The 26636-nt window shown below is 52.8% G+C and overlaps 2 protein-coding genes across 4 annotated transcripts; one reads left to right on the forward strand and one right to left on the reverse strand.

Annotated features, from left to right (window-relative positions):
- Positions 1-704: 704 nt before the first annotated feature.
- On the reverse strand, positions 705-12572 carry LOC139673749 (inner centromere protein-like). 2 transcript variants are annotated; one of them, XM_071559560.1, is made up of 20 exons: positions 12552-12572; positions 12156-12294; positions 11838-11948; positions 9771-10459; positions 8774-8825; positions 8190-8223; positions 7857-7962; positions 7139-7229; positions 6524-6659; positions 6310-6444; positions 5838-5849; positions 5224-5333; positions 4832-4943; positions 3936-4031; positions 3531-3655; positions 3284-3362; positions 2373-2480; positions 2077-2175; positions 1269-1431; positions 705-964 (listed from the first exon to the last, which is right to left on the reverse strand). In XM_071559560.1, the coding sequence occupies exons 2-20, from the start codon at positions 12284-12286 to the stop codon at positions 771-773; spliced, it is 2583 nt and encodes an 860-aa protein (XP_071415661.1). In that variant the 5' UTR covers positions 12287-12294; positions 12552-12572; the 3' UTR covers positions 705-770. The 2 variants fall into 2 exon arrangements, with proteins under 2 accessions (XP_071415661.1, XP_071415660.1); XM_071559559.1 differs by having other exon boundaries at positions 3936-4046.
- Positions 12573-12893: 321 nt separating this feature from the next.
- INCENP (inner centromere protein) lies at positions 12894-26111 on the forward strand. 2 transcript variants are annotated; one of them, XM_071559181.1, is made up of 17 exons: positions 12894-13067; positions 13163-13270; positions 13808-14541; positions 16248-16299; positions 16440-16470; positions 17496-17574; positions 17974-18025; positions 18504-18621; positions 18704-18838; positions 20692-20801; positions 21138-21258; positions 21979-22101; positions 22294-22466; positions 22756-22846; positions 23356-23469; positions 25173-25332; positions 25787-26111. In XM_071559181.1, the coding sequence occupies exons 1-17, from the start codon at positions 12904-12906 to the stop codon at positions 25999-26001; spliced, it is 2580 nt and encodes an 859-aa protein (XP_071415282.1). In that variant the 5' UTR covers positions 12894-12903; the 3' UTR covers positions 26002-26111. The 2 variants fall into 2 exon arrangements, with proteins under 2 accessions (XP_071415282.1, XP_071415283.1); XM_071559182.1 differs by lacking the exon at positions 23356-23469.
- The last annotated feature ends 525 nt before the right edge of the window (positions 26112-26636 follow it).

Below are 26636 nucleotides of genomic sequence, written 5' to 3' on the forward strand. Positions count from 1 at the left end.
CCACTCCCTGTGCATTCAGGCTTGGGAGAGGAGGAGGGAAGGAGAAGGATGGTTGTAGCTTTGCTGCTGAGGGAGGGGGCAAAGCTGTTGGTCACAGGCAGGAGCCCTCTGGCATCCATCACACCCCTCACACTTCCCCAAGCCCCCATTCCCAAACAAACCCAACCTCCTCCAAGCTCCAGGGGAAAAAATGCCTGGACCTGAGCCTGGACTTCTTTTTTCACTGCTTGAAGTGTCCAGAGAGATTTTTCCAACAGCAGGAAGAATAGTCTAGCTCCAAGGGGGCACAGGAATTCTTGAAGGAGAAGGACTAGCACATAATAGAAATAGTAAGTGTAGAGATATACATAAATATAGTAAACATATAGAAGTAGGGTTGTGAAAACATTCTCCCCTCAGGGTGATTAAAAAATCTGATCCTCCTTACAAGCTTCCAATTTCCAAGCTTCCTTGCATGGCAGAAGACCTTGAGGGAACAGGAAACAGCATAATATGTCTCTGCAGTTTCCTTTGCAGAAACCACAGTTGAGTCAGAATCACAGAAGATTCTGAGGTGGAAGGGACCCACAAGGATCAGAGTCAATCCGTGAGTGGACCAAACAGTTATTGGTCTGGAAGCAAAGACAGGGGAAGTAAGACACACACACTGGGAGTGTTTGATTTCATTAAAATAGTTTTATTTCTATTAGAAAAAAAAGGTTAAAACTGTAAACACATGATCAGTAAAACACACACAGAAGCCCTAAAACCATTCCCTTCCCCACCTTTGCTCAGCTCTGGAAGGTGCAAGAGGGGTTGGAGCCAGGTGGGGAGTGCCACACAGCTGAGCTCGTGCGCTTGAAGTAGCGGGGCTTGCTCTTGTAGAAGATGTGCTCCAGCTGGGGGCTGGGGATGGCCCCAAACAGCTCATTCACATCCACAGGGTGGTAGTACTGGTGCAGAACGGCCTGATGGAGCTGTGCCCCTGTAGGAATAATGTATTGGACATATGGATGCAGCATCAGGGAGGGGGGAGTGACCTGCTTAAACCTGCAGGCCAGGCATTGTTCTTCCCCTCGGGATCTGGGGCTATCCCCCCATTCCTCTCAACCTGGGACCAAAGGCATGTTGGGAGGACTCTGGTTTCACCTCAGCCCATCAGCCCTCACAGGATCTGATCCCTCAGCACACACAGCCAGCGCTGCTGGAGCTGCACACAGTCCTGGACTGCACTTTGAAATGGCTCCAAGTCAGACTGGAAAGGACACCAGCCCAGAGGTGACACCTACCTTCGGCCCAGGCAGGGACAGGCTTCCGAGGGTCATTCTCGTCATCCGTGGAGTCATCACTGTTCAGATCCAGCCCATAGTTGTTCTCGTTGGCTGTGGGGGATCCAGATCCCTGCCTGCCCTTTGGGGGTCCAAGGCAGGATGTGGAGAGAGATTTCTGAAACTATGGAGAGAGCAGTGATGAGCAAGGGAAGCAACACTTCCCTGGGGCAGGATGGACACCACAGCCAGAGGGGACAGATACCAGAGCACCAAAACGCTCAAATCTTGTACCAACACAAAACCCACTGGGCTCTCTGCTTTGACACCTACTCTTAACCCTCCTGTTTGCTGTGAAAAGCCCAGGAAGAGCACACTGTGCGTGTCTCAGCACTCAATATGTTTTTATACTCAAACCTTTTCACATGTTCCGCAGCAGTTTTCCTTCCCTGGAGCTCTGACATGAGCCTGGATGTAGCCAGCAGCTCCAAGGCACATTCCCAGTAGAAACAGTGCTCAAACCCAACTCTGAGCAGCCCTTCCCACCCTTCTCCCAGGGGAAGGCTCTGCAGCTTCAGCTGGCAGAGCCCGGCTGCCCCGGGGCTGCTCCCGGCACGATGTCGCCTCAGGACCTGCTGCCATCCTGTGGTCGTTTCCAGCATCTTTCTGTCACATCTTTCCCCCCCACCCCCAAACCCACTTATTTTTCCTTCGCGTTTCCCTGTGCTGAGCTCTGCGGTGGCTCCGAGCCGCGGGGACTAATGAGCCAGGGCTAATGAGCCACAGCTGGCAGGGACCACCCGCGGGCTCTGCCGGGGCCAGGGCTCACCTTCATGGCTTTGCTCAGCCACATGCCAGGGGCAGCACTCAGAGCTGCTGGTTGGTTGTGCTTTTTCTCTTTTCCCAGATGCTGCTGACCATCTGCCTCCTGCAAGACACAGCAATTAAGTCATTCCTCACCCAGGCAGAGCAGCCAGGCTGCCCCCGGAACAGAGCCATGTTCTCAGCAGCTCTGGCAAGACCCAGCCCTCAGTCCCTCTGTGTCTTTTTCTGCAGAAATAACCCCAAATCCAAGGCTCACGTCTCTGCTCAGGTCCAGCCCAGCTTTCTGGAGCCCACACTCACCTTCACCATTTGGAGCCAGGTGTTAAAAGCCAGAGAAATGGATTCTGGTTGCTCATCTCTCTCCTCCTGCCCAGGCCCCAGGGGCAGCTCTTTGGGACTCTCTTTCACCTAACAAAGAAGAAAAAAAATAACTGCTCAAGTTACTTTCCTACCCAAATCCCTTTTCCCAGAGTTTCTCCTCCCATGCTGCTCAGCACATGGAGTTAGATCCACTTTCTCCTGCCCAGAGGACCTTTGCCAGGCTCACACTCTGACCCTTCTGCTGGCACCATAGGGATGATTCAGACCTTATATTAAATTTAGACGGCACAGAGGAGTCCAAGTGCCAGAAACTGAGAGAGAGGAGCAGATACAGGAGGAAGAATTGATCCTGCAGAAGGAACCACTTGAGGCATTGATTTTTCACTAATGAAGGAGTAACTTCAAGAGTAGAGAGTAAAAGAAAACATTACTGTGTTACCTCAAGACCAACAGTCCTGACTTTAAGCCCCAGCCTTCTCTGTGTGAGGGCAAATGAAGTGACACAGAGTCATGTGGCACATGAGGTTTGGTTTGGGTGTCACATCCTCCAGGCACTGTGAGGGAATGTCACTGGAAAATCCAAACAAATCTCCTATTTCCCTATTAATTTCAGGATCAGTGAATGGCCTTTGAGGTGTTCATCAAAGAGCCATTTAGTGGCTGTCACAAGCTCATGACAGGGTCCTAAGGGTTCACCTGTCAGGCAGGGAATCCCCAACAACTTCCCAGTAATTAAGAGTCTGTACAAGAACAGTCATGATTTTTATTGTTATTCGATCCTCTAAATAACACCCCACTAACACAGCCCTTAAAAAACATCTGATCCTAGATCCAGCCTGTGTGCCCTGCATGCTGGTAGAGAGGCTGGTCCCAGAGCACTCCAACTCCACCTTGGTGGTCTTGTCAGCCAATGCCACTGGCTCCAGCTGTGCTTGGGGAGGCTTCTCCTTCCCTCGTTGCTTGTGATCCCTGAGGAAAAGAAGACTTTAGAGAGGGAAGCAAGTCCATCTGCCCCCCACATTCTTACAGCCTCCCACTCCAGCACCTCAACAGCTCAGTTCTTACACCACATTTATATTCACTGCTTTCTTGTGCCTGTGGCCAATTCCCTGCTCCAGAACAGGCACCAGTTCATACCTATGCTTCACTTTTTCCACCTGTTGCTGCTCTAGGAGATTCCTCAGTTCCAAGACTTTCTTCCCTTTCTCTTTGACTTCATTCTCTCTCCTTTTCTGCAGCGGTTCTTGCTGCTCATTTTCCTCCTGAAGAAGAAAGAGGGAAAGCAATGTAAGCCTCCAGCTCAGGTGAGAAGAAGACAATGCTCTGAGACAATCTCTGCAGGTCAGAGTTCACTCTTACCTCCCATGCCTATCCACGAGCTGGGACATCTCTTCCTTGTGTCCCAACCCAACCTCAGCAGCCCAGACCTTAAAATCCCTGCAGCAATTAAGCAGTGACCTGTCCCAGCAGCCACAACTGCACAGGGGGTGCCTGCTATGCCTGTCCTTTTCCACACGCAGCAGGGAGCTGGGCTCATCTTACCCCTCTCAGAGCTTTCTGCTTCCTTGCATCCAGGTCCCCATGTTTCTTAGACGCTTTCCTCTTGCTCCGCTCCTCCGTCACCTTCTCTTCCCGCACCTGTGAGACGCACACCTGGGAAAGCCACACCTGTTGGCCCCACTACCCCATGGACACCCCTCACAGCCTTGGAGGGAGGTCTGGAGCCTGGTATATTCCAGTCTCCTTAGGACCTGAGGACCCAGCAGTGGACTAGCCAGGGCTGGGTGTGCTTTTGGCCATTCAGGGTTTTGGAAAGGCTGAAAGCAGTATGATCCCTTGTTTTCCAAGGCTGAACCTTTCCAAAGGTCACTTCAATCCCCCCCAAAATGAGCAACCAGGCCTCTCCCAGAGGGTGCTCAGGCTCCTGCATGGAGCTCCTTCGGCCCTGCATGGCCATACCACAGCAGCAGCACCATGCATGTGGCCACCAGCTCAGTCCAGCCAGCTCCTCACCTGACTGTCATCCAAAAAAGGGTCAGGCCAGGCTCTGACACTGAAACCTGATCCAGCTGCATCCCTCACTGAGTTAGACACCCCCCTGCATGCCTGGGAGGTGATTTTTGCACCCCTCCACGCCTCATAGCCTCTCTGCCCCTCACTCTCCAAGTGTGGGGACCAGGTGAGGCTGTCACCTGCAGGGCTGTGCCCAGGGCAGGCAGGTGCTGCCACCTTCCCTAAATCCAGAGCACCATGAACACAGCCTGTCACAACAGGAATGTGCAGAGGGATGGAGAACCAGAGGCCCTCCCCTTGTCAGACAGAACTCTGGCCTCGCTGATGCACTTACCCACCACTGATCTGTCACCCCCAGCAGCTGCCCTGCACCTGCACAGATCACACCAGTGCCTGCTCACACCAACCCTGCTGAGCCTTCTCACCTTCTCATCATTCTGAAGGATCTTTTGCTCCATCCGCTTTTTCTTCTCTTCCTCCATCTGTTCCACCCTCTCCCGAGCCTGCAGGGCCTTCCTCAGGCGCTCTTCCCGCTTCCTGGGCAGTACAAGGGCAAGAAGGACCTGTTAGCTCTGTCAGCCTCCAGTACAGGAGTGAGACGGGAAAGGGGATGGTAAGAGAAGGAACAATTGCTCTGCTGGACTTGCTTTGGCCAAGCTTGGCCCCAGCTCCCTTCCAGGTGAAGGTGCCTTACACTGCCAGGAGCCCAGAACAGCAGGGATCATGGTGCCCAGGCAGCACTGCTCCCAAAATGTTCATTCCAAGGGGGAGCCACAAGGCAAGTTATGCTGACCAGGGAAAAAGACAACCAACTCACTGCTTCATTTCTGCCTGCCGCCGTCTCTTCTCCTCCTCCACTTTCTTTCTCCTCTGTTCTTCAGCCTCCTGCTTCTTCCGGAGGTTCTCCAGTCTCTGCCGCTCCTTCTCCTGTAGGGAGAAGAGCTCAGGCTGTACCAGGTGTTGGGGGCTGTTTCTCCCTGGTACACACAGTCACTGTCAGAGCCATTCACCTGCATGCCAGGATGTGGAGTAGGGGAGGCAACACAGATTATGTGTGAGACCAGAGGGGTCAGGGAAAAACCTCAGGTCTTTGGCTGCAGCAAATATGTTTAGGCAAAGAAGAGCACACCTCTGCTGCAGGTAACCCACCTGTTCCTCTTGCCTGGGACATCATTCTGGCCCCAGGAGGAGGGTGGGGAGGGAGCACAGCACAGCCTAGCTCAGAGGCCAGAAGCTCCCAGCAGTGCCCAGTCTCCAGAGAGATCCTGCCACCTCACCACAGGTGTGGCCAATTACTAGTGTGGCCAGAGGGCTGATGGACACCAGGTGTGAGGGGAGGGCATGATTGGATCATCCAGCCCCAGGTGTCATTACTTACAAAGGTGCAAGTAGGTGTCATTAGTTCCAACAAAGTGAGGTGTGATTACTTACAACAAAGTCTCCCTGCAGAGAAGGGAGATAAACATAATTAAAGGTTTGGAAGTAACACTCAAACCCCACCCCCCACAGTATATACACCCCATTCTCAGCTGCAGCTCATATCAGTACATGATAGAGCCTGAGCCCACACTGCCTTGTCGGTCCTGCAGTGGCCAAAAATGCCAGACAATTCCCATGGCAAAGAAAAGCTTCCCACTTTCCTACAGATCAGCAGCCCCAGAAAATAGGATGCTTCCACTGACCACAGGCAGAGCAGCTGGGATTCCTCTGCATGTGAGGAAGGTTTGGGGGCTGGGGCTAAAGACACCCTCCTCCTTCACAGAAGGTGACAGAATTCTCAGGCCAGGTTTCTGCCAGGACCTGCACTATTCCCGAGTCAGGAGCAGGTTTATACTTTTTAAAGGAGGCAGTCCTTTCTGCCACTACCCCATACCAGTCCTCCAGAGGGTGGGACACAACTCACCTTCAGGTTGGGCCGCGTGGGAGTGTTGCGCTTGATGAAGTCCTTGATGCCACCTCCTCGTCCTGCAGAGCCTGGGCTTGGCAACAGCTGGTTCTTCTGCACAGCCTGCAGGAAGTTCTTCAGTGGCTTCACAACCTGAGGGGAGAGAGGGAGGGAGCTCAGAGCCTGCCTAAGACAGGCAACACAGGGCTATGGCACCACTCACCCTTCTCACCTTGCTGGCCGGAGAGGGTGATGACAGAACCTGGTTTGCCAAAGTCTTGTGCTTGTCATCCAAAGGGGAAAGGGCCTGGCCCCCCGACTGCTGCCCATGGCGCAGGATGCCCAGGGCTTGCTTGTAGCCTCTGGTCCTGGTGGCATCAGCAAGAGGGACATTAGGTGACTGTCACACTCCCCAGCTGTTAACACCCTTTCCCCTAAAACCTCACGAGACCCCCAGCAACACACACTGAGGAGACAAGTCGGGTATTCCAGACCCTCACAAAGACAGAAATAACCAGTCAGTCACCTGCTTCCGGACCACCCCCAGAGTCACCTCCCAGCTCTGAGCTACCTGTGTTATCTGTGTCACCTCCACTTGTTTGTGAAGGACCTCAGGTTCTGCTCCCCATACCAGACCTGGTCCCACAGCCAAACAAGGCTCCAAAAGTCACAAGGAACTTTCAAGAGACGAGATTTGGTCAAAGGGGATTTCAGAGCTATGCTGGAAGTAGGGGTGGGAAGGCAGGGAAACAAACCCCCAAAGCTTTTTAACAGAAATGCCTTAATAGGCCAGGCCTAAGTCCTTCCAGATCCCTGGCTCATCCCTGCTCCTTGCAGGGTCTCCTACCAGATGCAGGAGGGATTTTCCTGGGTCTTGGCACAGTGGGGTTGCTCCTGGTTCTTCTTCTGGGGTTCAGTGTTTGGACTTCCAGGGCTTCCTGTGGAGAAACCTGGAGTCAGAGTGAGACATCCTTTTATCTCCAGCTCTCCATGCCCAGATTCCCATGGTATGTAACTGAATGGAGAAACTGGAGGCTGGATGGCCACCTGGAACATCATGTTATACAGGTATGCTGTGGGACACACCTGCACAACCCCTTCTGCCCAGGCACCATCCCACCCAAAGGCCTTTAGGGACTTCCCTGTGCTCCAGCTGCTTGTCAGACCCTGCAGCTCCCACGAGGAACAAAGCAAAAAAAAAAACCCAAACGAATCCCCCTCATGTTGCTCAGAAGTGTAGAAAATAAACAGGATTTGTAAATCCTCACATAAACACAAAGGGCCACGACACTCTGTGGAAGATTCCAGCTTCAGGAATTAATTTTCAAGTGTCCTGCTTGTTTCACAGACTAAAGCTGGACAGGACAGTGGCCTGGACACATCTCCATGTCCTTCCCCACCTAACTAATGTTTCATCTCTTTAGGAGATCAAGAGTTTACCTGAAAAGTTTCCCTGACTGGTCAAAGGTTTCAGTGCAAATCCCAGAATTCCCAGGAACCTGCTGACCCTGGTCTGTGTGTTTCTGGGGCTTCACATAAGGAAAGTAAGGCCACCTTGGTGTTACCTGCAGCATTCGCTGCCTTCTGCTCAGGATGGGAGAGGGGCTCTGGCTCTGCAGGAGGGCTGGCAGCTTGGGGACTTTTGCTTGGAAGGAGGACATCTTCAGGAGCCTGCAAGGAAAGGTGACAAATGTTCCCCTAGCACAGCTGCTCCAAAAACAAGGCTACCCTGGAAAAGCCAACTGCTCAGCTGCAATCTGCTTCCCTCCCAGCAAGGGCTGTGCTGGCTCATTTCAGGGACACCAGCCACATCCCTGCTGCCAGTGACTACCTCAGTAAAGGTACTGACTCAGCAAGAAGGTATCCAGACAGTCTGTAGGTTGTTCCTTCCAGCTCACCTTTTCCCTTAGGGGAGTCAGTTCCAGCCCAGGCCTGTAAAAGAAAAGCTATTTTCATTATTTCAGCTCTGTGAAGGTGAGTTACAGGTGTGTACGGGACCCCAAGGAAAGTGAAGGTAAAGCTTTGCAGATCCAGAGGCTATTCCAGCCCAAGTACCCAGAAATGGGACTGTAAATTCCTCTGAGGGACAATCCCACTGCGCTACTGAGCAGCCCATAACCAGGTTTGGCCCCAGGTAGCAGGTAAAGAGGAAGCTCTGCCAGCCTTGGGCTGACCCTCACCTGTCCCCACTCCAGCCAGAGCAGAGCTGACTGACTGCCAGCATTCCAGCATTCAGGGCCTGGTGACAGCCAGAAATCCTTAGACACAGTGCCAGCCATCACCAGGCTGGGCAGAACCACCCTCTCCAGTGCAGGGCTTAACATCACTGTGCCCGAACAGCACAACATGAACTATCAGCCAGCCACAGGTGACAGCAACACCTGAGCAGTCCCTTACAAAATCTGTAACAAAAGCCACCCAAAGAGTGTCCTTACAGGGAATTCTGGGATCCCTTCCCACCTGCTTTAGGTGGCAGCCTCACCTAGTGCTGTTGGTCACATCTTCTTCCACACAAACCTCCAAGGAGCTCTGACCTGGAGAGAAAAGCATAAGTGGGGCTGAGAAATTTCATTCCCAGGCTCCCAATGGCCCCAGGGCATGCATGGAGGAGTGCAGACTTCCTCCCAGGAACACGGATTGCTCAGCTTTCCACACCCGCACCACACCTCCCTCGAGTGCCAATGACAAACTGGAACAGGCAGGGAAGGCAGAGCTCTGAGGCAGCAGCTCCAGTGCCTGCAGCCTGCTCCAGCTGCCTGTGTCACAGCCAGCATTCCCAGGCCATTGGCTGCAGTTCCTGCCTCCCCACACACTCCAGTGCAGGGATCTGGGGGGTTTGGGCTGATTTCAGGCTGATTCCACCCCCAAATCACACCCCTTCACTCCAAGTGTTCTAACAAATGCCTGGATACAGCATGACTCAAGGCTGACAAAGCCAAATTCCAGAGGCCTCCATGCTCCACCACAGCCCATCTGCATGCAGCAGCAAGGATTTTGGAAAGCCTGAACAGCCAAACCCTGCCAGGAGCAGTGGGAACAGAGGATACAAGGGGTTTAGTGCTTCCAGGAACAGCCTGGGTTCCTGAACCCTGTTCCTCCAGTGATGCTGCCAATTTGGGTCTCTTCTATCCTCCCCTAAAAAGCATTTCAGCTCCTCTGCCCATTCCAGGGCTGCAGACTTTCAGCCCTATTGATTTTTTGGAGCGTTAGCAGAAGCCATAAATTAAAGCCCCTCCCCAGGGAACACAGCACTCTCTCTGGATCCAAAGGCACACATGGCTGGAAACAGCCCAGCCACGTTCTCCCTTCCACCATTGTGTTTTTTGCCCATTCCCAACCTGTGCAACCCAGCTCCCAGTGTCCCAGTCTTCACCTGCTGCAGCCAAACCCTGCCCTGAAGCTGCACCCCAGGAATCCACAAGGGTCAGGACAAGGAGACTCCAGGGGGACAGAGCCACCAGAGATAAGCAGCAACTCACAGCTCACTCTGCTGGAAGCTGAGGAGGACTCTTGTGCCGCTGCCTTCCTCACTGCGGCCCTGCCGATGGATCTCCGGATCATGCCCTCCCTCCTGCTGGCCAGTGAGTATCTCTCCACCAGGGAAGCCCTGCGGCTCTTGCGGGGTGCACCCACCCCACTGCGGCGGCGCTGCCACGATTTCTCTGTTGTTCTTTTGCTGTCAGAGTCCTGGAAGAGCAGATTCTTGAGGCCTTGAGGAGATCCATCTCCTTGGAGCATGGCAGGGCCTCCATTCCGAGCAGCCTTGGGAGTGGAGGTGCTCGCTGTCTGGGTGTCCTTCTCCCTGTCTCTTCCTGGCTGTTCAGTTGCTATCCCAGTGACACCAGAGACCTCCTGCAGCTCAGCTACTGTGTCCCCTCCGGGCAGGTCCTCCCCCAAAACAGCCAGAGGGGCTGCATTGCCTCCAGTGGCACCCTGGACACAGTCCTGGCAATCCTGTTTTCCCAGGGCAATTTGTGCTTCTGCTGGTTGCTTCCCAGGCAGCTCCAACACCTGGGCTGTACCACCAGTCTGAGATACCAGGGCACAGCCAGGCATGGACACCTTCTCTCCCTCACAGCCAGGGCTCTGGGTCTGCTCTTGGCTTGGACATTGTTGGGAACTCAGCCTGGAAGACACCGGCTTGATGCTGCTTCTCCTTCTGGACAACCTTAAAGGAAAACCATTTTAAAGCAAGTGATGAAGGCACTCCCCCGCTCCCTACCAAGTTTTAGGAGGAAAAGCAGATGGTAACTTTTACGGTGAAGCTGCTGTTGGTTCCTCCCCTTCACCAGTCCCTCTCACAGCCCATCCTATCCCTGAGGAGAGGCACATGGACACACAGCCCAGGATGGCTCATATGGACAATGGGCCCAGGCAGGGGCTTACACAGAGGGGCTGTATCACAGAGACACAGCCCAGGCTGGGTATCCAGAGCAAAGGCCTGAGAAATGGAGAGGGGAAAGTTGTATTTACTCCTACACCAAGAGCTGGGTTTAAAGCCCCACTGGGAGCAGCACAGGGCAAAGGACAGTACCTAAAAATGGGCACATTGCATGTCACCTCTCTGCTGACAGGCACCCGCCTGCTCTGCCACATCAGAAGGTCTTCCCAAACCAAGTTTAAACAAGGGGAACCACAAACAGGACTTGCCTTCTTCAGGGGAGCACTCCAGCTGCAGCCTGAGCACTCGCAGCAGAGCTGAGAGCTCTCCCCATCCTGATCTGCAGCACTGCTTCTCCTGCCCTCCCTCACACACACCAACTTCCCACGCTTCCCTGCTATTCCTGCTGCTCTCCCCACCCTCCGTGTCTGCTTTCCGAGTCTCTGAGCTCTAACTCTTCCTCCTGTGGGCTTTTCAGCACGGTTAGCACGACTTTAGTGCCGTAACACGCCAACGGATCAGGTTTGGGCCAACCCACTGGGGCTGCAGCTCTTGTCCCGCTGGCTGTGGGTGCTCCCACAGATGGAAGGCCACCTTGGCCACCTGGCTGCTGGCCACGGAATGGGAGCAGATGCACAACGGGCTGCCACAGAGCAGCAGCACCACTGAGAAAGTCAGTGTCACAGCCATCCTGACTTCCCATGCAATGAATTACACCCTGGCCTGCACCCTCCTGCCTCAGCATCTACTCACAGGCAGTCTGTCCACTTCAGAGCAGCTTTAAAATCCTGAAGCGTGGTGGGTTCTAAGCAAAGCACTTAGAATTTTCACTTCAGTCCCTCACTATGCTCTTGGAGCCTCCCTGCCTGCCAGCTCACAGTGCTGGGGGCACATCCCATTCTCATGTTCTCCAGGCACCGACAAAGAGGTTTGGGGACTGAACATCAGTAGCAACCACACACCAAAAGACAGATCTAATGAGACAAAACCCAAATGCAAACAGACAAGGAAATACAGCATTTATTATTCTTTCCCAAACTCCCACCAGCATACAAACAGTGATTGATCCCAACGTGCTCCTTTTATTTACTAACTCAGAGAATGCAGGTGTTGCTTTATTTCACTCGAGCACCAAGGCAGAGCTAGAATGAGCTGACCCACCTACCTCCTCCTGTTTGGCTCATGGTTTTCCTCCCTCAGGCAGGACTGCCTTTTCCTGGGACGCCTCCTCTGGGATGGTGTTTTGGGCATGAGCGCGGGCTCAGCCCTGAAGCTGCTGTGGAGCAGAAGAGGCAGAACACAGGTTGAATCTCCTACTGCCTCCAACACCAGCCACCAAAACAAGGGCCGCTGACCAGGAAGGACGAGGCTCAAACCCACATCTCTGTCCAGCCATACCCGGCCAGGTGCTCACAGGGGCTAGGAATGCCCTGAGAGCAGCCACTCCAGGGGATAGAGAGGTCTCCTCAAGGGCAGCCCCTACCTCTCCAGCATCCTCACACCCTGCTCCTGCACCTCCCATAGCCAGGCCAGGCGCTTGTGCTGGGCATCTTGCAGGAAACGGGACAGCTTCTGCCCACACACCTCCAGCAGCTGCCGGGGACCCTCTGCCATGGCCCTGCCTGGAACACAGAAGGAAAGAGCCTGGTGGGCAGCTGGGACACCCTGGCGCACTACCAGGGTTGGGGTGTGTGTGAGGATGGATGGGCCAGAGCATATTCAGGACTTAAGGCCCAAGGAACACCCTGGAAGCCCCAGGGGTTCTTCCAGGACCCAAGAGACCTCGACCCAAGCCCCAGCAGCCCCTCTAAGACGCAAGGAGCCCCTCTCGCCCCCAGCCCACGTGCCTGTACCACTGCCCGAGCACGCAGCCCCTCACCGCGCCCTCGCACTGCACTTTCCCGCTTCCACCGCCACTTTATTGCCCAGCCCTGACCAATCGCAGCGCGCACCTCCCAAAGCCGCAGCTTTCATTGGCTACTGCTCGCGTCCGTCATTCCCAAACTATAAATACCCACCCTCCAAGCCCCGCCTTCCAGGGCGAGTCCTCCACAGCAGCAGAGACGGGCGAGTAGAGCGGCGCCGATTTCCCGTCCTTCCTCTCGCTGTATAAGCAGACAGCCAATGGAAAGCGGGGGCCCGGTGGGCGGTGGGCGGTGATTGGCTGGAGAGGCGGGGCGCGCGCCGGGTTTGAACGGCGGGGCGCGCGCGCGGCCGTTGGGCCTGAGGCGATGGCGGCCATGGGGACGCCTGCGGTGGCGGCCGCGTCGCGCTCGCTGCAACAGCTGCCCGTGGAGTGCGGGAGGCGTCTGGCTGAGTTTCGGAGACAGGTGGACGGCACCGACCTGGTATGGCTGGAGGAGATCTGCGAGGAGGCGGTCAGGATGTTCGTCAGGTACGCGTACCCCGCTCCTCGGCTCCCTGGTAGGCCCTGGCTGGTACCTGCCGCCCTCCGCGCTGACCCCGCGGCGTTCTCCCCTTTCCCTCCAGCGACTACAGCGAGGAGCTCGAGCTGATGCCCAAGACGCCGTCGCAGAAGAACCGGCAGCGGAGGAAGCGGTTGTCGGTGCTACAGGAGCAGGAGCTCAGCAGGAAGCGGTGAGGGGCGGTGGGAGCGGGGGCTCGGGAGCCTCGCCTCGGGATGGGCCGCGGGATCGGGGAGTGCAGGGGCAGTGGGAAGGGCCTGGAGACGTGAGGGAGCCCGCGGGAAGCTGAACAGCCCCCCTGCCCAGGGCTTATGGAGACAATTCCCTCCCTGGAGAGTGTCCCATCTCCTCCTTTGCCCCCTGAAGGGTCTCCTCCCTTGTCCCATGGGGGTTAAAGGTTCGGTCAGACCCGGTGTATGGGGTGTTCTCAAGCTCAGAGTCTACAAGCACTGAAAAACGTCAATTCTCATGAAAAGTGCTGTTATTTGTCACTTGACTCTGTTTTATGTCCCCTGTGCTTTGTCTCCGTTATTTTTTCTGCTTTAAAGTTGTTACATCCATTAATTACTGCCTACATTAGCTGCTTTGTGCAGCTCTGTGTATCCTGGGCCCATCCCAGGTGTGCTGGCTCCATTCCCGTGCATGCATGGAAGGGCTCCCGGCTGTTTCCGACTCCTGTTCCCATCTAATGCCCCATTCCTGTGGTCAGGTTATCCAGGAGGAGGAAGAGCAGCTTCAAACCATTGCCTCCTGTGCGAGGCTCTCAGCGACTCCGGAACAAAGAAAACCTGGAGAGGCTCAGCAGAGCCGAGGCCAAAGAAAACTCCCCCCCTCGGCGTGTGACACGACTCCAGGCTGCAGCCTTAGCCAGGAACTCCAAGGTGGTTCCTGAGACCCCGCAGGCAGCAGGGAAGGATCCCTGGGTGGAAGGTGATCCTGTGGGCTCTGTGGTGGCCCTCCAGAATAGTGCAGCAGAGCCAGCAGAGCTGCTCCCCACATGCTCAGGGGATGGCTCTCCCAAGGAACGCGACATTCCCAAATCACTGCTGGTGCCCACAACCCCTGAGCTGGTGGTTCCCTGTACTCCCGAGGCCAGTGAGGCTGTGCCTGAGCTGCAGCCAGCCAAGGCAGCCAATGTCACCATCATCCTGAGCACAGAGGTTGTGCTGGAGGAGGGGGATGGCCCCCCTCAGGAACACGAGCAGGATGGGGAGCCCTCCCAGCCCCCGAGGGACAACCCGGCAACTCCAACAGGCTCCCGGAGGAGCCGCCGCTCCTTGCGCCGGAGCCTGATGGGAAAACCCTCCCTGAGCCACAGAACGTCCCTGGCAGAGAAATATCCCCTGGCCAGCAAGAGGGAGAGTATGATCCGGAAATCCATCGCCAAGGCAGCAAGCAAGAGAAAGGTGGATCGGAAAAGATCTGCATCCTCCATCTCAGAGGGTGAGCTTGGGTGTCACCAGAGCACCTCTCCTGCTCCTTGTTTTGATCTGTTGCGAGGAAAGCAGCGTGCCTGGGCTAGTTATTCAGTGTGAGTGTAACAGCTGAGCTGTCTGGGCTACACAAACTGAAATCCCTCACAGACGTTCTCACTGGCTTTCTGGAGCCCCTGGGAGCACAGAAATCCAGGTGACTCTGAATTCAGCCTTGTAAATCACTTTGGGAGCTCAGCCTCAATGTCTCCACTTCAATTTAACTTTAACCATTGCTGATTTCCTGGGAGAAGCCACTAATCCTGGAATCCCAAGTGGGTTTGGATTGGTAGGACCTTAAAGCCGGTCTAGTTCCATCCCCTGCCATTGGCAGGGCCACCTTCCACTAGCCCAGGCTGATCCAAGCCCTGTCCAACCTGGCCTTGGACACTTTGAGGGATGGGACAGCCACAGCTTCTCTGGGCAAGTGGCCTTCCCAGTTTCTGTGAGGGCAGCTGGCAAAGCTGACGGGGGTTTGGGAGAATCCAAAAGGGGTGATGGGCTCTACCAAACCCCTGCCTGTTTTCTGGACAGTGAAATTCCCACAAATTCCTGGGTCCTTAATAGTATCTGGCTACTGGTTCTAGAGCTTTGAGAAGGGGAATTTGAAGCTGAACTTTATAGATTAAAAGTTTCCCCCTCTTTTATAGTTGATGATAGAGGCAGGTTTAGGGAAGGACTGACTGATTCAAACATTCTTCCATGCCATGGGATGAAAGCATTGGAGTTAATGCAGGAAGGCAGAGGAATGGCTATAACCTTTATTTTTTTCAGTAAGATAAAGGAAACAAGTAAATGGAAAGTCCAAGATAGGGAGGGTGTATTTTTTCCCTCTGACATGACCATTTCTTTGCCTAGCCAGAGTTTCCAGGTGTAAGGAGAGGGACTGAGATGTCCTCGGCTGCTTGGCTTGTGCTCATTAATGCTTGAAAGCCCAAAGCACCTTCTCTGACTGCCTGGGGACCAGAAATGCCACAGCCCCAATCCAGCAGATCCCACACTGGTTTATTAAACAAACAAGCTGGAGAGGGACTCTTCATCAGGAACTGGAATGACAGGACAAGGGAAAATGGGTTCAAATTGAAAGAGGGGAAATAGAGGTGGGATATATGGAAGAAATTCTTTCCTGGCAGAGGTTGCCCAGAGAAGTTGTGGTTTCCCCTTTGCTGGCGTTCAGGGCCGGGTTGGATGGGACTTGGAGCAACCTGTCTAATGGGAGGTGTCCTTGTCCATGGCAGAGAGTGAGACTGGATGATCTTTAAGATCCTTCCCACCCTGGGATTGTGTGATTCTGTGCTTATTCACAGCAGGTTCCAGCTGTGCTGGAGCTTCTGAGCTTGCTGTGGCAGAGCCAGCTGGAATGCTGGCTTGGGAAGCAGTGCTCCCACTGTAAATAACACTGGCTCTAACTGCTATTAGTGCCCAGGCATGGCCCTGCAGATGAGCCCAAGGCCAAACCCAGCCCCCCTAACTCTAACTCATGGAGTATCGCTCTGAACTCATCTATAATTGAAAGTGGTGCTTTCCTGCAGTGCCACCTGGGTGTGCTCCAGTGCCCTCCCCTGCCCTGGGGCAGGACAAACCCCTCTGCAGTGCCTGGATTGACCCTCATCCCAGCAGATCTTTGGCCTGTACCCAAACCTTGCAGCTCAGGTGTGCTTTTGTCCTTTCCCACAGCCTCCAACTGTGCCGAAGTTACAGAGAATGAAGAAACTGTTGTCATAGCTGGGTGAGAATGCTTTTGGTTATTTATTTATCCTTACTATCCTGCTTGCAGTACTCTTCCCCTGCCGTTCTTGGTGTAAAATCCAAGTGGCTTTCCAGTTTTTTCAGTGTTACTAAAGCATCTTCTGTCTTTTTTTGCTTTAGGACTTCTTCTGGACCCTGCGTCCCCTCCAGGGTAAGGTCTGAGCAGGGTTTAAAAGCATTTGTGTCCAGGTGGTTTTGACAGGAAAATGGATCTCTTCCTTCTTAACCTCTTGCTAGAGACCATTGTGTGAAAATTCAGTCCCAGATCTCTAGAGATAAAAAACCACCTTATAGTTCAGGGAAATTTGGTTCAGTTGGTGTCATGGTTTGCACACTGTTGTTGTTTCTGAATTTTTAAAGCTCCTTTTGACCCTTTGGTCAGTCCTGCAGATAATTCATCACTTGTTAGTTTAGACAGCCACAGAAATTTGTGAATATTATTCAGGTCAAAACCTTTCCCTCCACAATACTCACTGGGGAAGAAACCCTGGGATCATGTTGGTGTTTTGTCCAGAATAAATTTCAGTGCACGCTTTGACTCTGTCAGGTCCTTCCCAGGCCAGGTTATCTAGGTCTGTCCTCTCTTGGGCTGCAGGGTGGCTCCTGTGCCTGCCCTTGGGACAAGACTCCTCAGAAGCAACTGGGGAGAATAAAATCACCATGAATCTTTTTCCTCCCAACCTGCTGCTTGCTGGCCAGTGTGGGCTGGGGGAGGTATTGCTAGCAGAGAGCAATTCCAGAAGCCACAGCCCATTATCCCAGTGGAGCCTGCTCTGGTATAAGTGCAGAGATGGAGAGCAGCACTGGGTATCCCACAACAAACAGATAAATCATGGAAATGAGCCATTTGTCCACTGTCTCTGGGCTTCACATTCATCACTATTCAGGGAAATGGGCATGCTGGCTCTGGCCAGAGCTTCAGCAGCACAGATTTACAGCTTGGAATCCTTTTGGCCTTAATAGTTGATGAGTTTGTTGAGTTTAAGCAGTGCAGATGCTCTGTTAATGTTCGTGCTTCTCCTGATGATGCAGCATCCAGGACTTTGCCAAGAAGCGTTTTGGTGTTCCCTTGTAATGCTGCTGACTGTGCCCTTGTAAGAACCACCCCACACTATGAACCAGGAATGTGCTCTTTCCATGTAGAATTGTCCTGAAACCCCTTTGCTTTTCCCACAGGATTCCCAAGGCCTGCGGATGTCCCTTCGCTCCCACACTATCAGCAAACAGTGGCAGCTGCAGGAGCCAAGCAGCAGTGGTAATTCCAGAGGGGTTTGGAGCAGGACTTTGGGAAGTTGCTGCTTTGAGAAGCTGGAAATGTTTGCTCGTTAATTTGAGAGCTCAGTTTGAAAGAATAATTAATGTTTAATGAGTGAGGATTTACTTCAGACAATTAGCAGTGAGGAAACTCTGTGCTGGAGTTATTTCCACCCTGGGAAGCATATGGAGATGGGTGTAATAACGGCTCTGGGAGGCCCAGTCAAGCCTGATTGCTGGGCACTGACAGCTTTGGGCAGCTCTGCTTTCTCTGGAGTTTCTGGGTGGGAACAAGTGGTTTTGATGTTCAGTGAGCTGCTACCTCTGTTCTCTGCTGTCAAATCTGTATTGGAGGGGAATCTTTCCTGCCAGAACTCACTGTGTAACTGTTTGCTTTCAGAAAACAAGCTAAATAAGAGTGGGGAGACCCTGGATCCACCTCAGAGTGCCAGGTAGGCCCATGGGATCACTGGTTGGAAGTGCCTTGGGGGACTGTATTCAGTTCAAAGCAGGTTCAGTGCTGGAATGTTATTCAGTGGCCTCAGTGTTTGTGACCATGAAACTTCTGCAAATAAGTTTTCCCTGTCCTTATGATTCTGTGATTTTATTTCTGTTTTCTATTGCATTAACTTTTTTATTGGCTAGCAGCCTGTACATGCAGAATTCTAGAAGGGACCTTAAAGCCCACCTAGTCCCACCCCCTGCCAGGGGCAGGGACACCTTCCACCAGAACAAGTTGCTCCAATTCCCATCCATCCTGGCCTTGGACGCTTCCAGGGATGGGGCAACCACAGCTTCTCTGGAACCCTGTGCCAGAGCCTTGCCACAGTGGAATCTCTTTTAAGCTGGGATAATTTATGGTGCTTTCCAGCCCTGACTTTGAGACATCAGGAGGGTTTGCTGGGTGTGATGGACTGTGCTGTCTCACAGGAGGAAGCCAAGCTACAAGAGAGCTGTGGATGAGTGCTACGATCACCAGCAGGTGGAGGAGGGAGGGCTGTCCCCTCCCAGGAAGAAGACTATATCCCCAGTCTTGCCATCCAGCAAGGTAAGATCTCTGTAACCCTGGAGTACCTCACCAAGACCTTTTGTTGCTTGTTCCTAGTCATACTTTGGTGTCCCTCCCGCAGGTCGTGCGCCCGTTCAAAACGTTCCTTCACACCGTGCAGAAAAACCAGCTCCTCATGACGCCGAGCTCTGTGGGGAGAAACGGAGTCATAAAATCCTTCATCAGGCACAACACCTGTGTACAGGCTGATCCCAAGGTAAAAGGAAACCCTGCTCTGAGCCAGTATACCATGGTTTGATAAGTGCCTAACTTAAAGCATAGACGTGAAAGGAACTTTGCAACCCATTTGGAACTAAGAAGTAACCTGAAGCTGTCTGTTTACATTCAAATAAATAAGGTCTGGGTTAGTCAGCTTCCCAAAGAATTCCAGTTTGGACTATAAGCTTTATTCCTTCAGCATTCCCCTGTAGTATTGGCAAGTAACAGTCAGGAATGAAAACTGGGAAGCAAAAATCTAGGGGATTGTGAATGTTGAGGTGTGAAGCCTGCACATCCCAGGTCTCCTTCCTAGGACTTCTCTCATGAGTGAGATTGAGCAAATCCCTCTTAAATCCAAACTGTTGAGGTTTTCCAAACCTTTGAAGCAGGAGGAAACACAAGGCTGTCCTGGATGTGGGGCCAGTCAGACAGGTGTGCTAATGTCCAAATCCAGAGGCATCACTACCACTCTTGGGACCAGCACAGACCAGCAGGACTCCTTGGCTGGCTGGTGCTTCTGCAATACTCCCAGGGAGGTTTCCAAGCCCCTGTACCCCAGACAGGAGCAGTTTGGGAGGATAGGATTTGAGAGCTGCTTCCATACAAGGGTGTAGCTTTCTAGATGCACCCAGAGCCCTGCTGGAAGCAGGGAGTGCTTGTACTCCTGATACCCAATAACTCACCTGCAAAGTAGGGAGCTCTGGGGCTGGTTTTCCCTTGCAGAAATGCTGGGAGGGAGGGAAGGGCAGCATGCAGGATTTGCTTTTCCTGCACTTAGCAACTTGGCAGCAGAGCTTCCTAGAGCTGTCAGGCTGTGCTGCACAGAGCCTGATTGTGCTCCAGTGGGTCAGGGATGGCTCTTGGGAAGCAGTGAAGGATTCCAGCTTCAGTCTCACTGGGCTTCTGCTGATGTTGGTGTGAGTCCTACAAAGGAGTTAATACGATGAGAAAAGTCTTGTGGCTAAGGGAGTGCTTCGTCTGCTGCTGTCAGTTCATGAAATGTTATGTTTTAGGTTTCATTCCAGTGCAGGCAACTTCCCCTGAGGACGTTTTCCACATGGGAGCTAAGCATAACTAAATAGCAGCAGAGCAATAAGATACAATTGTTGGGTTTATATTAACTAGTTTGGATGCTGACCAAGCTTTTACAAAGCTGAGCCCAATGTAAGGGAATCCCTTGGGTATTCCCAGTGCTGATCCATGGGTTTGTGCTGAGACCAGGCCTGCTGTGGCATGGAGTGAGCTGATGTTAATCCACATTTGCTGCGGCTCTAGTGGTGGCTGGATCTCACTCCCCTGGTTGACAGTGTGTCTGGGCTGGGTCAGGAAAACAAGGAGAAAGCTCCTGTTTCCAGCTGGCATGTGGGGCTGGCTGTGTGCTGGAGCAAGCTGGGAGCTCTCAGAGTGGTGGTGGTTCACCATCAGATAGAGCTTTGTGGGAGGCAAAGGTGCCGGTGGGAGCCCAAGGTGTTTCCTGGAGCACCATCTGTCCCTGTGCTCGCTGCAGGAAGTGGGATCAGTGCCAGGCATTGGCACTGCTTTGTGGGTCCTTAGCTCTAAGAGAAAGCATAGGGCTGGCTGCCTGCAATCCCTGGAGGTGCTGCCTGGGCTTCCAGAGCTCCTGTTTCAACGTCCCAGCTTCTCTTGCTTCCCAACATTAACAGCACAGCCTTGTTTTCCGTGCATATATCCATTAATTACCAGATCACTCACTGAGCTCTGCTCCAGGAATGTCACTATCCCTTGTTCCTGGCTGCAGCTCCTGCTGTCACCTCTGTGCCCATGGCAGAGCAGGTGAGGTGGGAAGGAGCCCCTGGCAGGTGGGTACAGTCACATTTCAATTCCCCTCAGGAAAAGGAGAGGCAGAAGCTGGAGACTCTGCGTAAGAAGCAGGAAGCTGAGCAGCTGAGAAGGCAAAAATTAGAGGAGGAGAAGAAACGGCGACTTGATGAGGCAAAGCTGTGAGTAGATGTGGTCATGCTGCTGTAGGTACCCGTGTCTACATGTTTTACCTTCCAGAGCCCATGGAAGCAGCAGAAATTTCTGTGGGCATGGGCAGTGTTTGTTCTCAGAATTCTCTAGAATGCTGATACAAAACCCATTAATTGTCCTTGTCAGCCACTGCTGCAGCTTTTTGACTTGAGTCCGCCCTCTCTGATGGAGCTTAAACATGGCTGGTGCTTAAATTAATGTGGAATTTGAGCCACTGGGTTTCTTGCTGTGATCTTTGGCCTTGTGCTGAGTGGTGAGGAGCTCACCCCGCTGGAACATGACGGTGAGCTGGGCTGTGTCCTTAGGAAACGCGAGGAGCGCCTGCGCAAGGTGCTGCGGGCCCGGGAGCGGGTGGAGGAAATGGAGAAGGAGAAGAAGAGGAAAATCGAGCAGAAGATAGCACTGTTTGATGAGAAGACAGAGAAGGTATGGCCTCCACAGAGCTCATTTGGGAGAATCCATGCTCCTTGAGGTCTTTGATGCCACAGAAGTGTGCTCTCTGGGAGCAGGGGAATGGAGGGTGCTTGGATTCTGGAAGCTGAACCAGAGAACAGTTGGATAAAGAACTTTCCAGAGCCCTGGTGATCCTGAGGAACTCCTTTCTCTGGCTGCAGCAAATGGCTGCTGAACTCCTGTTTTTCCAGAATCGTGAATCTAAATAGGCTTTATTAATGCTTTGGTAGAAGGGAGAAGGAAGGACTTGCAGTAGATAAAGGCAGCCTAATGGCCCCGAGGCTTTGTCTCCTGCTTCTCCCAACTGAGTAATAGCTGGAGAAGGGAAAGCAAACATCCTTCCTCTGGAGCCTTCCTTGTATCCCAGACTTCCAGGCAATTTGTGCAGTGGCTGCACTTGTCATTTGTCTGCTTTAATTATCCCCATCTGCCTGTCTGATTGCATGACTGAGGATATATTCCAACAGCTTTGTGGGGCCGGATGTGTAAACATCCAGGGTGGGGTCAGCTCTTCCTGGGGGGCGTGTAAAACAAGGTCGGTGCCCTAAATGTGACCTTTTTACAATGGAGCACAGGTCCCCTTGGCTCCCTGTGGGCAAAGGAGGAAGAGTTTGCCCTGTGAGAGGGTTAGAGCTCTGAGCCTATGGGAGGTCCTGCTGTGCTGCCTGAAATCCGTCTCTGTCTGTGCTCCAGGTGAAGGAAGAAAGGCTGGCAGAGGAGAAGATCAAGAAGAGAGTGGCTGCCAGGAAGATGGAGGAAGTGGAGGCCCGGCGCAGGCAGGAGGAGGAGGCCAGGAGACAAAGAGCTCTGCAACAGGTGTGTGAGGCCTGCCCAGTCCCACAGGCAGAACTGGAGAGGGGCATCCACCTGCCCTGGGCACTGGGAATTTAGCCCTAAGATGTTTCCCTGCTGTGTAGCAATGGGGATTTGAGCCAAGCGAGGGGGTTCTGGTGCTTTCTCCTGGAACCTGCTCCTGTCAGGTGAGTAACTGTCTGCCTGGGCTTACAGGAGGAAGAGGAGAAACGACGGCAGAGGGAGCTGATGCAAAAAAGGAGGGAAGAGGAGCAGGAGCGTGCACGGAAAATCGCTGAGCAGAGACTGGCAGAGGAGCGGGAGAGACACCTGGCTGCAGAGAGAGAGCTGGAGAGGAAGAGGGAGCAGGAGCAGATTGAGGCAGAAAGGTAAGTGAAAATCCCCATTTACGTACCAAATTCTGTGCTGGGCTGGAAACGCAGCCAGAACAGAGGGCAGGAGTGGAAGGCTCAAGCAGCAAGGAACCACTGTGAGGTGGTAGCACAACTGCAGACTGTGGTTGGTGCTGAGCTGCCAAGGAGGAATTCTGGGCCCAGGGGTGTTGGGAGTGTGGTGATTTGCTGTCTGAAAAGCTCTGAGGGAGTGTGGGTTGCTGCAGGCAGCAAGGGGGGCCCTGGTGTGGTTCTGGTTGTTGATGGCCTGTGCTGTGGTTCTCAGGCTCCGGGAGGAGCAGGAAAAGACCACCCGCCTGCAGAGGGAAGTGCAAGCTGCTAAGGAGCAGCTCCAGAGGGAGATGGAGAAGAAAGAGGTAAGTGCTGGATTTTAGGGAGGGGTAGAAGCCACATGGTCTGACCTCAGCAGCTATTGCTGTCACAGCACCTCAGCTAGGATGGTGTGGGGAAGTTCTGAGGAGCTACTTGTGGCACTTCTGAGCTGGAGGTTTGACCTGTTTGGGACGGCTATGGTACAGTGGGGTGTTGACCTCTAAAAATATTGTTTGTTAGTTTAGAAAGAGACCACAAGCAGTAGCACAGACTTCTGCAGATGGTCAGCTCTTTTCTGGCTTTTATTGCCTGCAGAACCAATCAGTAGCAAGGTTTTCAAGGCAGGAGGCTCTGGGAAAGGCAACTGGTGCTCTGACATGGGGGTTGGTGGGTTTGTGAACATCTGAGGGAACTGTGCCATGTCCCAAATGCTCCTCAGCTGCATGAGGAGCAGAGTTGCAATTAGGTGCTGAGTTATTTTGCATGTCACAAAGGTGAACGACTGGGCTGGCAGTGTAGTCCCTAAGGGTAATCCTGTGGGTGTCACTTGCAGCGGGAGCAGCAGATGCTGGCAATTTTGAAGAAGCAGGAGGAAGAGCAGAAAAAACAGTCAGAGGAACAAAAAGCCAAAGAAAATGCCCGGGCACCACTCCTGGAAAATAAGGAGGTAACTGGAGATGTGTCCTTAGGGGTGAGAGTGAAGCGCTTCAGTCCCAGCACTGCTCTGCTCCTACTTCAGGCAGTCCCACCCTCTGCTTTTATCTGCCATTCCAATAACACAGGAATTCTGTAAATCCTTGTTATCTGGGGTTGACTCAGAATATTTCAGTGACAGAGGGAAGGGCAGTGGGAGGGATTGGCCAGGGTTTCTGGCTGTGGATAAGACAGAAGCTGTTGGAGCTGTCTGGACTCTCTATGTATCTCCTCTTAAATACTGGAAGGACCCCTGGGGCAGAAAAGACGCTGAGTTAGTTTTATTTAGGGTCAATTTTGGGAAGGGCCACAAGGTGGCAGCAGAGCCTGTAGAACAGTGTTGGGTTTGAATGGGAGAAATCTGTGGGTGCGTGTTCGTGTCCCCAACAAACACATAACTCTGGTGAGTCCTTGCAAAGCTCAGTATTAGAGTGCAGAACCAGTGTGTAGAAAAATCCTCCTCTTAAATTTAGAAGCCAGCAATACCCTATGAAACAAAGGAAGTATAACAAAGAGGAAAGTTTTATTTTCAGCATGTGCTGGGTGCTTCAAACCACAGGGGTCTGGGAGCACACCTCACATTCAAACTTCACTTTTTGTAGTTTACCGAGTCCTGGCAGTTTTCATCAGATAATGCATATTCATTGGCTTGCTGGTCTTGCCATAAAGAGGTGTCTTCTCCAAAGGGAGAGGGGGTGTCATCTTCTCCTTAATTGGTTGTGCAGAATCCCCCACACACTAGATGAAGGGTCTCCTTTGTTCACAGAGACCACCATGTATCCAAGAGACCTTTGTGCACAGGGGCCTCTACATGTTTATTTTAGGTTCTTGGTATTTTCCCTCCCCTGCCGTAAAAGGCCCTCAGTGCCAGGTCCTGACTGTACCTGGTACCTTACAATCTTCACAGTACACCTATAAATTTCCTATAAAATCATAACAATGTAAAAGGAAACCCTAAGCAAAGGAAAGAGATCCTATTCTAACTCAAATAATCTTGCTTGTAATAAGACCATGTTATTTTATTTCTCACAATTGGATGGGAGTTAATGTCACTGGACACAAAGCCATGAAGGGAGTCGCTTGTGGGGAAGGACAACTGTGTCCAGCTCTGCAGGGTTTCATGGTTGAAAACTGAATTTCAACAGAATATTTTCAGTTGAAAAAAATGAAATTTACAGTTGTAGGTTTCCTCACTGCCTTGTACTTCCTGGCAGTGCTGCTCCCATCAGCATGAGGTTGGTTTGGCTGAGGTGGTGAGCAGGTTCTCTGTGTGGCAATTATCAGTTTTATATTATTAATCAAGCCCAGAAGTTGGGTTGCAGAGTATTTAGGGTACATGACTCTGCTCCAGTGACATAAAACCTCCACTTAACCTTTGCTTAATCTGAGTAGAGCTGCCTTTCTGTTAGATCTGTTAGGTCCATCTATTACTGCATGCACTTGCCAGATGTGGCCAGTTAATCAGCCTAATTAAAGAGGAGAAGGCCATGCACAGCTGTAATTGGGTCACAACTTTGGAATTTGCCTCAAGCTCTCAGTCCAAACTTGAGTGCTGCCAGACTCAGGGTTTGCTGTGGGGTGACAGAGCAGGAGGTGGGGCACAAGCTGGTCCCGCTGTAGCTTGGAGTGTGGCAGTGCTGCTGCATCCAACACCTGTGGAATGTGTTTGCCTTCCAGAATTCCACTGTCTGCAATTCATACCAGATGACTCCACAGAGCAGGAAAGAACTCAAGCCCCCTGTGGCAAACTCGAATGATTATGGGCTGGACCTGAACAGCGACGACTCAACGGATGACGAGAGTCAGCCGCGCAAGCCCATCCCTGCCTGGGCCACTGGTACGTGTTGGGGCAGATGTCTGTCTGGAACCCCCAATATCCCTGTGGCAGATCTGCCCCAGCAGGTTGTAGAACCTGATACGGGGTTTTGCCCAGTTCCTCCTATCTGGAGTAGTTACCAGTACTCGAGCACAAAGTGAGTACTTCTGTGTCTGAGTCCAGGGTGGGCAGGGCTTGGAGCAACCTGGTTTAGTGGTAGGTGGCCCTGCCCATGGCAGGGAATGTGAACAGGATGAACTTTGAAGTCCATTCCAGCCCAAACCATTCCATGGTTCTATGTGGAATGTGGAGTCAGAGGTTCCTCCAGCTCTTGGGAATCTTGTTGGGTAACAAATACTCTGCTAAGCTGCCTTGGAGTGGTGAGAGATGAGGAGAGCAGGGACACACTTCATACAACACACCAAACAGCAATTCCAATTAACAACATTAACGCAAACCCCATCTGTTCCCATAGGGAATCAGCTCAGCCAGGCTGTGATCCGGCAGTACTACAACCCTCCAGATGTGGATGCGCTGTTTGGGGCCATCCCCAGCCCCAAGCTGGAGCACATCTTCTACAAGAGCAAACCCCGCTATTTCAAGCGCACAAGCTCAGCTGTGTGGCACTCCCCACCTGCTGTGGGGGCCAAGCCAGGGGTGGGGCTGCCCTGTGGCCTCAAGAAGCCGTGAGGTGAGTGCAGAGTGCAGCAGGTGTTATTTTGTCTCCAGGTGAGGAAGGACTCACTGTTAACTTGAAATATTTAGGTTTTATTGTGTAATAAATGGCAATTCTTCCTGGGTTCCTGCCCCTCAGTTTGCAGGGATAGTTTCTGTCAGCCCAAGCCATGAGGTGCTGCCCTGGAAATTGCCTCTTTCTTACCCTCAGCTTGCAGCTGGCACGGACTTGGAGCATTAGGGGGTGAGGGACTTCACCTGAAGCCGTGGGATTCCCCACTCTCTGACAAGCAGGCCTGGCAGTACCTGCCAGCAGTTGTACTTCCGTGCTGGCCTTGAGGTCAGTGACAGTCAGGGACCATTGCACACACCTAGGCAGTCTGGCCTGCTCCACTGCTCTTCTCAGGAAGGTGTTCCCAGGCCTGCTTTTCATCTCCTGCAATCCCAAAGGGATTTGTCACTCCCTTTCTCATCTGTGTAGTTGTGTCCATCAGCCAGGCCAAGGCTGATGGTGCCACAGCTTGGGCCAGAACACACTGGGCATCTCACTGACCTTCATTCTGCTGTGAAGAGACATGGCTCCAGGTGTGACTGTGTCCACAGGGATCCCCAAGTGCTCTGGGCCTCGTTAGGAGAAACTGCAAAGGTTC

Source organism: Pithys albifrons, chromosome 6 (genome assembly GCF_047495875.1).
Source record: "Pithys albifrons albifrons isolate INPA30051 chromosome 6, PitAlb_v1, whole genome shotgun sequence".
Classification (NCBI taxonomy): Eukaryota; Metazoa; Chordata; class Aves; order Passeriformes; family Thamnophilidae; genus Pithys; species Pithys albifrons.